Below are 13757 nucleotides of genomic sequence, written 5' to 3' on the forward strand. Positions count from 1 at the left end.
CACTTGTTGACTTTTCAGTTTAGATTTTTCTATTAATTAAAATTGCAAAACAAATAGTCATCCTGTTTTATCTCTTATTGGTACATCTGGGGAAAAGTCAAGATTCATCTGGTAAAATGTGAAATGTTTTTGTTGTGATCTATTTGGTTTTTAAAAAGCTAAAGCACCCTTGAAAAATGTCCAGTAGTAGAATAGAAATAAAGAGGTTAAATCCTATTATATTAACAAATGCATAATATACTGAAACGTTTACTTATTAAATTTGATTTAAAAAATAGTAGGAGGGAAATATAATGCCAGCATACAGGCTGTGAAAGAAATCCACGTGAAGCAGTATCCTTGTTTTAGGGAAATGCACAAAAGCAATCAACCAGCTGTCACTGATTTTATTCTATTTTCAATATGGCTACGACTACAGGGTTGCACTTGTTTCCTTCTGACTGCTTATCAATGACACTCACATTATGGTGTGCGAAACCTTTGTAGTAATAGCTAACTTAAAACGGTTACATTTAAAGAGCACCTTTAAACACAAATGAAGACCGAGACGAGATGATAAACCTAAACTGGTTTATCATCTCGTCCTGCAGCGGTGATGTAGCCGTGTACTTGAGGGTGGGGTCAGTACACTGTGATGTCACTGTTGGGTGTGGTAATGAGTGTAAGCAGGTCATGGTTTCTGCTATATTTCTATTCACAAAACAGCATGTGTTGCTCATGCTGCTTTGAATGGATTCCTCTGGGTAGCAAAGAATTGGACCTCAGTCTCATGACTGTTTTTGATCAAGATCACTACGGAATTCTTCATTTTGCCACAAATGTGAATGGTGACAGAAATTCAGAGACATTTTCAGCTAGCAGACTTCCTTCAGCATAATAAATGGAAATGAAAAAAGTAAACATTGCTGGAGGACACTTAGACAAACACATTTATCTTGGTTATTAAATGAGCAAACACCAATGAAGTAAGTGCACAGAAGAAGAGGAAAAAGTGAAGTGTCGGCTTGCTGACACATAGACTAACAACAAAAAACAGATTGACCGAATACATTTCTCTCTCAGACCTTTATTTGTCAATTTAAAAGTACGACACAGCGTTCTACAATATATTGCACATGTACAGGTAGTATCGAATGCACTCCACCCAGAAAATAAATATTAATTCATTAAACAGGACTGACATCTGCAGAGCTTACAGTATGAACCACACACAGTTTGTTAGAGTGACTTTGAAATAATTTAAAATATTAATGCTGTAATAAAAGGAAATGGCAAACAGGTTGACACAGTCCTTGTCATTCCAGTTGTTTATTAAGAGACCATTTTTCAAACCCTTTAAACCTTAAATACGGCTGAAGACAATGGTTAAACTTGCAGGACTGTTAAAAAACAAAGAACACCATCAGAGAAGTTCTCCTCAGATTTTATGTTTGTACCTTCCAGTTATGTTGCACCAATTGTTCCCAGTGTGTACTAAGATTTACACTTCAATCAAATAAAACCGGTTGCTCCCAAACAACTGATTGGCGTGAACAGATTAGTTGCTGTTAAAATATTTACACTCAGTCAGCGACAGGTATAAGTGAGGCCTAGCTAACAAAGCTAACGCTAGTTTGCTTTCCTTGTGACTAGTTTAGACTGAGGAGATATGGCAATGATATAAAACACGAGGGACGTACATAATCTAACACTACAAAAATACATTTAATAATGGTGTTAATTGGGAGTGAAAAACATTCATTACGAAAAAAGAGCAGAAATATTAAAGATACAAGTGGCGTTAGCTAGGTTAGCATAATCGGATAATTCCCACTCATTCTAGACTGCATGAATACGAATCATTTAAATAAAACATAATTCTCCGTTTATGCTTGAATAAAATAAGGCTATTAATGGCATTTGCAAAGTATTGGCAGCTAAACATGTTTTTTGAAGCTTTGCTGCAGCTACCGTTGATTGCTTTGGGCATTAGGAGGGTTTTCTATATCAGACAACTTTACTAGCTTAAGTTTTAAGCACCCCCATTTACTGAAACTAGCTAGTATCTAGTTAAAAACTGACATGCTTTTATTGATGTGTATACAAACACCTGGAGCAACCCTTTCCTGTTTGAATCTGAGGTTAATTTTGTTGTTTTATTGGCTCTTGTGAAAAAAACCCTCTGATGCAAAGCTTATTGCCCCATTTTTTTAAATGAGACAAAATATCATCAATACGTTAAAAAATCCCACATTAAATCCAAAACTTCAAGCAGAGGATAAGGGGTTTTGTTGCAGCCCTGACACCCAAACAAACAACATAGACTATCACTACATTGCATTATAGTGTATTTCTTAGGCAATTTAAAAATAATTAAGGCACTTAATTAAAAGTATACGCATCTCTCCCCCTGATCAGTGAGCGAAGTGTTTGAATCCCATTCTCTTAAGAAACAAAACATGGCGGTTTAACACATTGGCACAACAGCCAGAGAAGCAGATATTTACTTTATCTACAGCCTCAGTTTCTCCCAGGAGTGTTTAGATTCCAGAATTCACATCCTTAAAACACATTTGAGAAACTATTATATTTCCTCATTGTAAACCGGCCTGATTGTAGTTATCAGTTTTGAGCAATGTGCACCACTCACCTCATAGAATAGATGCCAACCTGTACTTTCAAAGTACTTGTAATGTTTTGCAGGGGAACTGGGATGTATGAAAATTGCATCTGAAACGAAAGTTTCAGGCCTTTTGAATTTTCCATCAAACATATTCTCTGTTCTCATAGTCCTTCTTAATGGCTTTTTTGATGCGGTCGATTTCATCTTCACTTGAACTGTCATGTTGGTCGTATTTCTCTTCTTTCTCTTTCTTGGCACTGTCCATTGGGGCTGTGTCATCGCCTTCGTTGCTGTCTGGAGCGGTGCACTGCAGCTCCTCTCGTATCGTGTTGAGCTCCACCAGGCCATCGTGCAGCTGCGTCGCCACCTCCCTGATTTTGGCAGCAAACTCGGACTTGGCCCCTTTCTTCAGTTCTTTGGAGTCTTTGGCCACAAAGTAGATGTCCATGCCTACAAAGAGTCCAGTGAGCACACCGGTGGCCATACTTGCGATCTGGACCGCTCTCGCTGCGGTGCTTCCCGCCACGTTGGCGATCTGCACCACGCGCATGATCTCGTTAGCGTTGATGAGGATGGCTTTCCCTGCCATGGCACCGTCCTCGTAAAAACTCTTGCTGAGCACAGGGAAGTCCCGGTTGTAGGCGTGTTCTTTCATCTTGATCAGGTCAAACCTCTTCATGTTCTCGATACCCTGCTTGATGAATTTCAGACACTTGTTGAGGTCGGCCATCTTCTCCTGATAGTCCTGCACGATCTTCTCCACCTTCTTGCGGTCCATGGAGTTGTTGACCTGGTTGGAGATACCGGCACCTGCAGATGTCAGACCGCCTGCTGTAGCGACACCCAATCCCACCGCCGTCACAATCAAAGAGATTCCCATGGTGACCGGGGCCAGAGCGAGGCCGGTGATGGTGGCCACGCCCCCGATGGCGCTGGTGGAGCCGCCGGTGATTTGAGCGATCTTTGTGTTCTTGCTGAACTTGTCCAGGCCATCTGCGATGCTGTTGAGGTCGATGACGTGCTGCCAGAGGCTCTCGGCGCGCTCCGAGAACAGTTTGTTGAAGACCCGGATTCCCTTCTGCACCTTGTCCGCCGTCACAGCAAAAGCCCTGAGACGAGGAATTTAGAATTACAAAGAGTAAAAACTTGGACACATAAAACCAACCCTTTGAACGACCAAATGCAAAGGAAGTTAAATATGATATTAACATTCATTTGAGTCTTAACTTACTTGGCCTCCTCTTTTTCCGTCATGTCTTCATCTTGAGGCGTGTCCTCCCAGGCTGAGGAGGTTAAAGTAAGAAAGAACAAAATGAAGTTTTCTTATTATATTCATTATCTGGCCAAAAGTATGTGGACACCAAAACAACCAGAGCATATAATTCCACTAGGGCATTTATCTGCTGCTATAACAGCAACTGTGGTTTCAGATTTGGGGTTCAGCTGCAGGGATTTGTTTCTATTCAGCAGCAATATAAATGAATAAACCCACAATACTGTTTTTAACTGACCTTGTATCCCATGGGCTTTATGTTAAAACAGAAAATGTTAATTCTAAAACCGTTTCCACAAAATTGGAAGAACTCTAAATATAATGGTTTGATGTGGCATTCATTTCATTGGAATTTTGGGGACCATGACAAACGTTGGTCGTTCAGTTTAAGGGATTTGAACTTAAAAACACTCTAATGTGTTACTTACACTCCACTGTGTTCCACCAATCCATAAGTCCCTCGAAGTCCTGAAACACACCGTTAGATTTGTATGGGTTTGCATGTTGCTATTCAAACTGTTAAGGTCAGATTTTGTTGAAATGTTACTTTTTTTTGGGACAAATTTCTTCCGAAACAAACCTGTCTGTCTTCAGGCTTTGACGGGTCAATACGTAAATCCTCCAGCTGGTCGAATAAAGTTCTTTTTCCATTCTGAAACAACAGGAATATTCCTTTTTTAAATCCTTATATGAACCCCAAGGTTTTGAGTAAAGACAAGATGTGAGGGTCTTTAGTTGTAGTAGAAGAGTCAGTGATTCAGAAACATACAGATAATGATCTATATCGATTTATGAGGTGTCACATATCCTTGGTTTCACTTGTTATGCTGTATATGCTCAGATAAAGAGGAGGAAGTGACAGTAAAAGGAGTTCTAAATGCACTGCTTGTTTTTTTGCAGAAGTAAAGACTCGTTGAAAAAGGAAGCATAGCAGAGAAACAAGTTTGGGAACATTGCAACCTAATCTCATCTCTGCTCCTTCTATACCAGGGACCTGCACAAACACTGCGTGGAGGTGGCTGTCAGGTTGAGAGTGGGGGGTAAAAAAACAAACACATGTTGACTATAATAGTCTCTGTTGGGAGCTAAGTGGAAACCCTGGAGACAAACATAAGACAGAGGTTGTTTTCAGGGAGGGGTCGGGTTACTCGAGTAGATCTTTTGTAATCCTGAACCACGATGAGTAAGACCGAAATAGTCAGTTGGGTGGACAAATATATTGACACAGAGGGAGGGAAAATGTTAAAAAATGTTGTGAGAGGAGACTGAAGGAGAGAAAGAAAGGGAGGAAACGTCCAACACAGTTCTATGAGTCATCCACTTCATTTCCACTACCTCTCCTGTGCCTGCAGCGCCGTCCTGAGCGTTCTTCCTAAGGCCTTTGCCCTGAAATAGATGAAAACACACCGTTACAGCATTTGTAATATCCATACAAATTTGCTTTTTGGGCAGATATTCATTCCCATGCAGTCCAAACAGCTACTAAACCATTTCTCAGAAGAAGGACAAGCAGAAGTCAACTTATTGGAGGAATTAAAAATGAGTTACAGAAGGGGAAAAAATAATTGTGGTTAAAATATTAATGCTGCACTAACAATACCAATAAGGTAATGGGTTGTTTTTTATAGCCTATGCTCATTTACTGCTAGAGAATATATTTTCAGAGAATGGTGATCATGCTACTTCCATCCATGGCAGTAAATAAAGGTATGGCTTGGCTTTGATTGGACTAAGGGAAGCCTTTATTTAAATGTTCTTTACGGCTTCAACTGAATTTTGTTAGTTAACATCCAACGGCATAAACCTTTCTTTCTTCTGATAGGTCCTTGGGAGAATAAATACATACATTTAGGTTGTGAATTTGACATTTAATAAGCAATTAATGAACTTAATTATCATAGAATAACAAGCACTTAATGCATGCACTAAACAACATAGGTTGGTGTGGTTTAAATTGCTTAACAACGACATGTAGGGCTATCTAAATGTAAACTACTCGCACCTTGGTAGGTCAGTATTTGTAATGAAGGATTTAGTTCAAATAACAAACGTTTATTATCCACGTTGAAGGAAACGTGTAAAGATTGATTGTTACCTTCCCCCTTGGCATGAAAGGATTGTGTTTCTTCGGTTTCTTCACTTTGGTCTAGAAAGAAAAACTCAAATGAACATTTATTCCTGATAACTATGGTTGAAATAATCAAACCAGGAACTGTTATTTATTTAGCAATCATTTCTTTAAAGGAATCAGTTCAAACACCTCTCTTTTTTCCTTGCCCTCTTCATCTTTCGTTTCTTCTTTGGATGAAGAATCATATTCCTCTTCCAGCCCTTCATCATCAGACTGACCCTGAAGAGAAAACAACAAAAGTGTTAAAAGTTTAATGATGAAACAAAGTAGTAACAAGGGGAAACGCAGCAGGGTGGCGTATAAACGTCCTAAAAAAAACCTATTTTGAAGTGAGTGCAACACAAATAAAAGTCCTTAATGCAGAATTGATTTTATATGAAGAGCAAATCAAAAATGGAATACCTTTGCTCCAGCTCGTAGCATAAATGGATTATGGCGCCTGGGTTTTTTCACCTTGGCCTGTAAAGAAAAGCCACAGTAATGTTAGGTAACATGAGAACTGGAAGGACCACATTACATAACAGCCTGCGAATGTGCCTAATCTGTGCTACAGTTCAAAAAGATCGAACCCTCAGCAACTAAGTGTCCTTTTCTTCCTCACATACACTTGTAAGTATATATGTTGTTTACAGTAAATCAAACATAGCATGCAGCCAAATCTAGGTACCCTCTACTGGTAAATGATTCCTGCTCTGCAGCCAAACGTTTTTCAAACAGGCACCTCTTCATTTTAAAACCCATGCAGATCCTAAATGTGCCACCCATATCAGGTTGCATTTTGGAGAGATGGTCAGGGTAATATTGCCTCATGACTGACCTAACCACAAGCTTTTGTAAAACTCAGGCTGACAACAGCTGGTGCCAAATGTCGTTTGCATCGCACGAAAGAAGAGATAAAAAAGGAACTGGAACTTAAAATAAGCACCTGCAGCTAGTACTTCAAAATGACATATGGTACATACAGGTCCGAACACAGGTTTCTGAGCTGCAGAGTAATTCTAAGGATTAGGAACAGTGTGATGATGAAGAGATACACTCACGGCTCTGCTTTCTCCATCTCCCTCTCTGGCTCCTGCAGAATCATCCATGAGGCCTTCATCGTCTGATTGGTTCTGCAGAATCACTCATTACATTTCATTTAACTTGAAGGTTTAGGAAAAAAATGTTTTACACGGTGCACTGGAATTTGAACGTATGACTGATGATATATATTCTTGGCCGTTGACCGCCGATGTTTAAGGCTAGACATTTTTATGCATGAAATGACATTGTACTTCATCTGTTCAGGCTTCAGACGTGCACTTCTTTTAGGGTGGAATCACTTGAACAGCTTTAGAATACTTATTTGTTTCCAGTCATGTTTTAAGACACACAAACACTCTTAGAACTGCTGTTGATGTACAAGTATGTACACACACGTACATGTTCTAAACTTAAATAAAAAATGATCTCAGAGGAACCTTCAGCAGGTAAATGTGAAAACAGTCTTCTGGAGTTAAACCCTGCACAGTGAAGGTCAAATAACAAAATATCATTCATATATTGTTCTGTGTGTACATGTCGCTACCTGATGGTTGCTCTTCTGCTTTTGTCTCGCTGTTTTAGTCAGTTCCTGAAATGAAACCACAATAGATTACTTAACCACAGGACAGATACAGCTCAGCTCCAGACAGACACACTCAGCCACTGTTCCCCTTAACGCTGAAGCCTTAAATACCTCCTCTGATCGATCTGGCAGATCTGGAGATCATGTCCTTGTTGTCCTGCAGAGGACAAAATATTTTTAAAGCTGAGACACCCTGTTCATTCTCTGTATAATAAGCAAGGTATTAATGTAACATAAAGTGTAGCCTTCGAGCATGCTGCCTGCATTACTGGCTGCTTTAATTGATTATGAAATAAATTCATTTAATTCAGAGATATCGGAAATCCAATCTGTAGAAGCAGAAAATGTAAGTACTGTACCTGATCATCCTCAGTTCCTCCTGCTTTCACTCTGTCGTATGTGGACGTCCTCCTCATTTCCTGTGGAAAGATCACAATGAAGCAGACAGGATACAACAGAGATTATCTCACTTGGACCAAATGCCACTGAGTTTGCAAACCTCCTTAGTGGGTCTGGGTGGGACCGTTGGAGTTTCTCTTCTTCCTTTCTCTCTCGCTGGATCATGTTGCTTTTGACCTGACAAGGACACACACAAACACACACACACACACAGTTTCAAACAGTGTGGTGGAGCAGGAGCACAGACGGACAGGATTTAAAGGGAGGTAAGACGATGAGGAGGTTTGGAGGAGGAGGAGCATGAGAAGAGAGGAATTTGACTGAATTTGAGCAGCTGTGTGTGTTTGTGTGTTTGTGTGTGTGTGTGTGTGTGTGTGTGTGTGTGTGTGTGTGTGTGTGTGTGTGTGGTCACTGATGACTCATGAGTGGTGCAAAAATTGGACTGACTGGTTTCGACTTCTCTTCCCCTGGTGTGTCTTCCTCCGTGTTTTTCTGAAAAGAATCACATTAAATATTACATATTAAATTGTCTCAGCCAAAATCAGATAACTCACAGACCGTACCAGATACTTTTTGTATGTTTAACCCTTTAACTACATTTAAGGTATTGTTAACTTTACATTTCTGCAGGCCATTTTCAATTGCACGCTGTATAATTTAGATTTTGTATTTGTTCCACTGTTTCTGGCAGCCATTGGTTTTCTATTCATATCTGTATTGCGGAATTTGGAAACTTACTTGTTGTGTCATTCATCACACGGGTCAAACACATCGGTTTTAGTTTAGCCAAAACTGCAAAGAACTGTTGGTTGCCGGGGAAATAATACACCCTTAAATCGATTCAAAACATTTAATAAATTGGAGAATTGGGACGTAAAGTATTCTGTAGTAATACGGTTCAACATACAAAATCATTGGTAAGGTCCCCTGAATCCACCATTATCATTATCCCGTCAGTGAGTCCCTATCACCTAAAACCATCATGATCGGGACGACCCCCCCCCCCCACCCCCCCACACCGGCACCATGAACACCATCAGCAGCATAGTTACTTTGTGTGTAGAGCGGAATATATTCAGTTTGGACATGGCTCCAGCCTGAGAGTGAAGGACACAGCAACATTTAACACTTGGATCTGCTTTTAGACCGATTTATTGGCCAAAATAAGATAACAGCGTTGAAGATATATGATTGTAACGGTGTATATGTCCATCAATTGATTTCTTCACTTTGAAATGTGCTGCTTTGTAATGATTGTGTCTTAGCTCATTTTAAAGATTTTGTAATTTTTGTAATTTTGGGGATTTTCTATTCTTTATTATTCTTTACAATGTTTCTTACTACAAATGATAAAACATTGTAGGAATTAGTATTCATCATATGCTACCAAATCTATTTTTGTAGCTAATTTCTGCATTTATTTAATAAAAACTGGCCTGTTAGCATTATTAGCCTTTTCTGGTAAAACCAAGGGGAACACACATGTTCAGAGGCTAACAGCTAACTGAGCTTCTAGTTTTCAATAGTTAGTTTTATGACTACTGAAAAGCCATTTTGAGGATATTGACCATCCATGACAACTGCAAACAACAACAGCAACAGTAACACGATGTTTGCGTGGCTTGTGCAAAACAACGCTCCACGACAGGCTGACTACAGATACTGGGATCTGTTCCCTGTGACATTTACTAAAGGTATCACATTCTCAACAAGCCCAGGCAAGTCAAGTTAGGTTCGACTGCTGTAGGAAGAGCCTGTGGGTGAAATACTTCTCGACCAAAGACACACAAGTACAAACAAAAGTGGTGGAAGAGCAAAACACTAGACCCCATCACAGGAGTGTGGGCTGTATAAAATAGCAGCTAAATAAAATGATGCTTTTCTCTCCCCGCAATGAAGCAAGTGTCTACTGAATAAAAATGGCTAGTTAGAAAATGTGTCACCAATCTGCTGAAATAACAGGAACAAGTGAATGTTAGAGCACCTGTTTGTGGCCTGAGGACTTTTCGCTGCTCGCAGGTGGATCCTCCTCCTCATCTGAGCTCGTCTGCTTCTCATTCTGTGGAAACAAGACCGAAACAATTATCTTCAGAATAACACATGAGTGAAGCTGACGGTTCCCCTAAGGTAAAAGAAAACACTTCTGAAAGATTTCAATCCAAAATGTCCCTACTTTGTTTGCAGGTCTGAAAGGATTCAGTTTCTCCATGGCCCCGGCAAATTTACTCTGATTGTGAAACAAAAAAAAGACATGAAATAGGAACAACATCCAGAGAGTACATGACTGATAAAAACTTAAAATGAAATATTAACAAATCTTACAGACCTGCTTGTGACTGGGCTGGCTCTCTCCATTGTCCAACATCTCCTCAGATTCAGAGTCAGATTTCTTCTCCTGCAGAGGGAGCAAATGATGTTGATATAATGTATACTTTAATATAAATAATAGTAGTATTAGTGCGATTGTAACCCGCAGCACGCTTTGAATGAATGACATGCTTTAGTTTGGGGCAGTGTGATAGGAAAAGGAACTGATGATGTGCAGCAGATGTCCAGAGTACAGCAGCCATTCTTTACCTGTTTGTCAGAGGAGAATGTGCTCTTCATCATCGCGCTGAAACCGTTCTGGAATAAGACAAAGACAGCGTAAAAAAAAGACCACCGCCATAATCTGCATCTTAATGTCATGCAGCCGCAGGAAAAAGTAAGAGACCACTTCAGCATTATCATGTTCTGTTACTCACGCGTCTTTGAGTTCGCTTATTTAGTTCTTTATTGTATTCTATAAACTGCTGACAATTTTTCTCTATGTTGAAATTCAACAAACACTGGAATGGCTGCCATACATGAACAGATAAAGATTTAAGAACAATTTGGAGTGTCCTCTTAATTTTTTCCGGAGCTGTAGATAAACTGAGCCTATTACAATATTCCAAATCTGATTTTACCACCATGTCTCAACAAGATCGGGTTATTTCTGCCATCACCACCCACCTGCTTGGCTTTGGGCTTCTCTGCAGTAGATGCGTTCTCAGTTGAGTCTCCTGAAGGCTCAGTCTTTTCCTTATCCTGTCACAACACACATTACCACGTCATTAAACTCAAAACATGATCGAGTGTATTGATAGAGTTATTTATCTGATGAAGGATTGAGTGTGAGATCAAATGACCTGAGCGGAGGAGGTGAAAGGATTCTTCAGGATCTTCGCTGCAGCTCCACCCTGACAGACAATTCAAAGCAGCTAAAGTTGGAACCTCATATTATTTGCTGCGTAATCTGTTAAGTGCAAGTTGATCGCATACCTTTGAAGGCTTCTCTACGAGACTGTCACTGCTGGCAGAGAGTTCACTATCCGCTGTCACATCCTCCTAAACAGGGGGATGAAGCATACCGTCAGAATGTAACAACCAAGATAAAAAAGTGTTTGCTATCAAAGAGAAGTATCCACCATGAAACTAAAGGACTGCAGGCACTGAGGCAAACAGTCTGCAGGTTATTATAAGCAAGTTATTAGCAAGTTAGAAAAATGAAAGGCTCTGGGAATAAAAGTGCATTGCTTTTTTTCAAATGTAACTCTAAGTCTGGGACTGAAATATTACACAGTTTTTAGGAAACTATTAAAAAAACTGAACAACAAAGTAAGATGTCCCTGGTGACCTCTCTTTAAAATAAATAAATAGGTAACAGAACAAACTTTATACACACCAGGATTATTTTATTGACAAGCTTGACCCCGTTACCTGAGACTGAGATTTGGCAACTTTTTTTCTGAACACTCCACTGAAGATTCCTCCTTTCTCCTGAGGGATATAATATAAAGCCAGCATTCATTATGACGGCAGGTACTGTTACTTTTCTATCTTGCAGTGACTGGTTTCTAACAAAGCTCACCTTAGTGTTCTCTGAGAGATTGTCGTTGCTGCCCGAGAGCTCGCTGGGATCAGACAAATCATCCTGAAGGCGAGAAACCAAAGTAACTCATCTATAAACCTGTTCTTATATTTACTGTAACATGGTGTAATAGTGAATAAGCTCCAGTTATACTCTAATACCCTCACCTGAGACTTTGTCCTCTCTCCAAAAGGCTTTGGTGGTTTTTTGAACATCCCACTGAACATCCCTCCTGTCTCCTGGAGAAAAAAAGGTCACATGAAAATGATTTAAATGTTGCCCTTAATCAAAATGTATTTAAAGTGTTCATCCGGTTTCACAAAGCTCACCTTAGTGCTGCTGTTCACTGACAGATTGTCTTTGCTGCCTGAGAGCTCGCCGTCTGCAGACAAATCCTCCTAAAAGAAACAAACATTAGCAATTTTACTATCCTCTCCTATTCATTTACCTTAGCTGTAAGTAAGACAAGTGAGATGCTCACCTGAGATTGTGTCCTCGATCCAAAAGGCTTTGGTGATTTTTTAAACATCCCACTGAACACCCCTCCTGTCTCCTGAAGAACAAAGCCACGTGGAAATGGGTTGTAAAATGTTGCCCATAATGCAGTGATTTGGTAAAGCAACATGCAATTCCTACCAAACACTGATGCATGCAGGTTTATCTCACCTGTCACAACACATACACACACACGGAAAACACACTTCCTTATCTTTGTTTATAGAGGTGTACATCCTTCACAAAGCTCACCTTAGTGTTGCTGTTCACGGACAGATTGTCTTTGCTGCCTGACAGCTCACTGGGTGCAGACAAATCCTCCTGAAGGCAATAAAAACAATATATTACTGAATATATTCATCACTTGCTTTAGATTTAACTCAGGTAAAAGGTAAAACTCTCACCTGAGATTCTGTCCTTGCTGCAGAAGTCTTTGGAGCTTTTTTAAACATCCCACTGAACACCCCTCCTGTCTCCTGGAGAAAAACAAAGTCACAAAAAAATGGTTTGCAAAGCAGGTTTTAATTTCTGCCAAATACTGATACAAAGCTTTTGCTCTCCTTACCTTAGTGTTGCTGCTCACGGACAGATTGTCTTTGCTGCCTGACAGCTCACTGGGTGCAGACAAATCCTCCTGATAGAAAGGAAAAGGAAAAACAGTGATTAGCATCTCCTTAAAATGTGACACAGCAGGAAAAGTTAGACGCACTGCTCTCACCTGAGAATGTGTCTTTCCTCTAGAAAGGTTTGGTGATTTTCTAAACATCCCACTGAACACCCCTCCGCTCTCCTGGAGAAATAAATCACATGCTAATTACCACATGTTTGAAATAAATAAGCCTATGCAGCTGTCAGATGGGCAGGAGGGGATTTAGTGCTTGTCACACTGGGCAGCAGTTCTTTAAAATAGCTGATGAGTGCAAGTTTAATCTCCTGCTTCAAAACAACAACACACCCTGCTAAAACTCACCAGCCAACCAGGCGAGCTCTACATCTGATGTAGTTTAAATGAGAATACCAATATATGTCAACAGCTAACAATAAGATAGCACTAGATTTAAAATCATATTATTTTTCTGAATCTTTTCTGCTATGTAATAAACAAACCTTGTGTTCAAGCTATGATCTCAGATGTCTTGTTTGCAATTCTTTCAGCCATTTTGTGTTTTTCAAAATGTCTGCATCCAAAAAAGACGAGAGGATGAAACTCACCTTAGTTGTGGTGTCATCAGACAGACTGTTGTTACTGACTGTGAACTCATTGTCCAAAGATCCTGAAACACACAACATGATCAGTCAGTCTATCACGGAAATAACACAACATGATATTCAACATGGCAGCATTATGCTGATAGTCGT

The 13757-nt window shown here is 39.9% G+C and overlaps 2 protein-coding genes across 4 annotated transcripts; both read right to left on the minus strand.

Annotated features, from left to right (window-relative positions):
• Positions 1–1046: 1046 nt before the first annotated feature.
• apol1 (apolipoprotein L, 1) lies at positions 1047–7721 on the minus strand. The gene is made up of 10 exons (XM_063885963.1): positions 7574–7721; positions 7047–7118; positions 6409–6465; positions 6136–6225; positions 5971–6021; positions 5211–5261; positions 4456–4527; positions 4304–4343; positions 3834–3885; positions 1047–3711 (listed from the first exon to the last, which is right to left on the minus strand). Exons 2-10 carry the CDS (start codon positions 7092–7094, stop codon positions 2745–2747), a joined length of 1428 nt encoding a protein of 475 aa, XP_063742033.1. The 5' UTR covers positions 7095–7118; positions 7574–7721; the 3' UTR covers positions 1047–2744.
• On the minus strand, positions 7703–13757 carry LOC134866058 (uncharacterized). Of its 3 annotated transcripts, XM_063885964.1 has the most exons (22): positions 13611–13738; positions 13117–13188; positions 12964–13032; positions 12803–12874; positions 12651–12719; positions 12385–12456; positions 12233–12301; positions 12071–12142; positions 11904–11966; positions 11753–11812; positions 11315–11380; positions 11182–11232; positions 11006–11080; positions 10589–10636; positions 10338–10406; positions 10185–10238; positions 9996–10070; positions 9064–9108; positions 8459–8503; positions 8112–8188; positions 7972–8031; positions 7703–7769 (listed from the first exon to the last, which is right to left on the minus strand). In XM_063885964.1, exons 1-21 carry the CDS (start codon positions 13686–13688, stop codon positions 8025–8027), a joined length of 1308 nt encoding a protein of 435 aa, XP_063742034.1. In that variant the 5' UTR covers positions 13689–13738; the 3' UTR covers positions 7703–7769; positions 7972–8024. The 3 variants fall into 3 exon arrangements, with proteins under 3 accessions (XP_063742034.1, XP_063742035.1, XP_063742036.1); XM_063885965.1 differs by lacking the exon at positions 9064–9108; XM_063885966.1 differs by lacking the exons at positions 12803–12874; positions 12964–13032 and having other exon boundaries at positions 13611–13757.

The sequence above is a fragment of the Eleginops maclovinus genome, chromosome 6, assembly GCF_036324505.1.
Source record: "Eleginops maclovinus isolate JMC-PN-2008 ecotype Puerto Natales chromosome 6, JC_Emac_rtc_rv5, whole genome shotgun sequence".
NCBI lineage: Eukaryota > Metazoa > Chordata > Actinopteri > Perciformes > Eleginopidae > Eleginops > Eleginops maclovinus.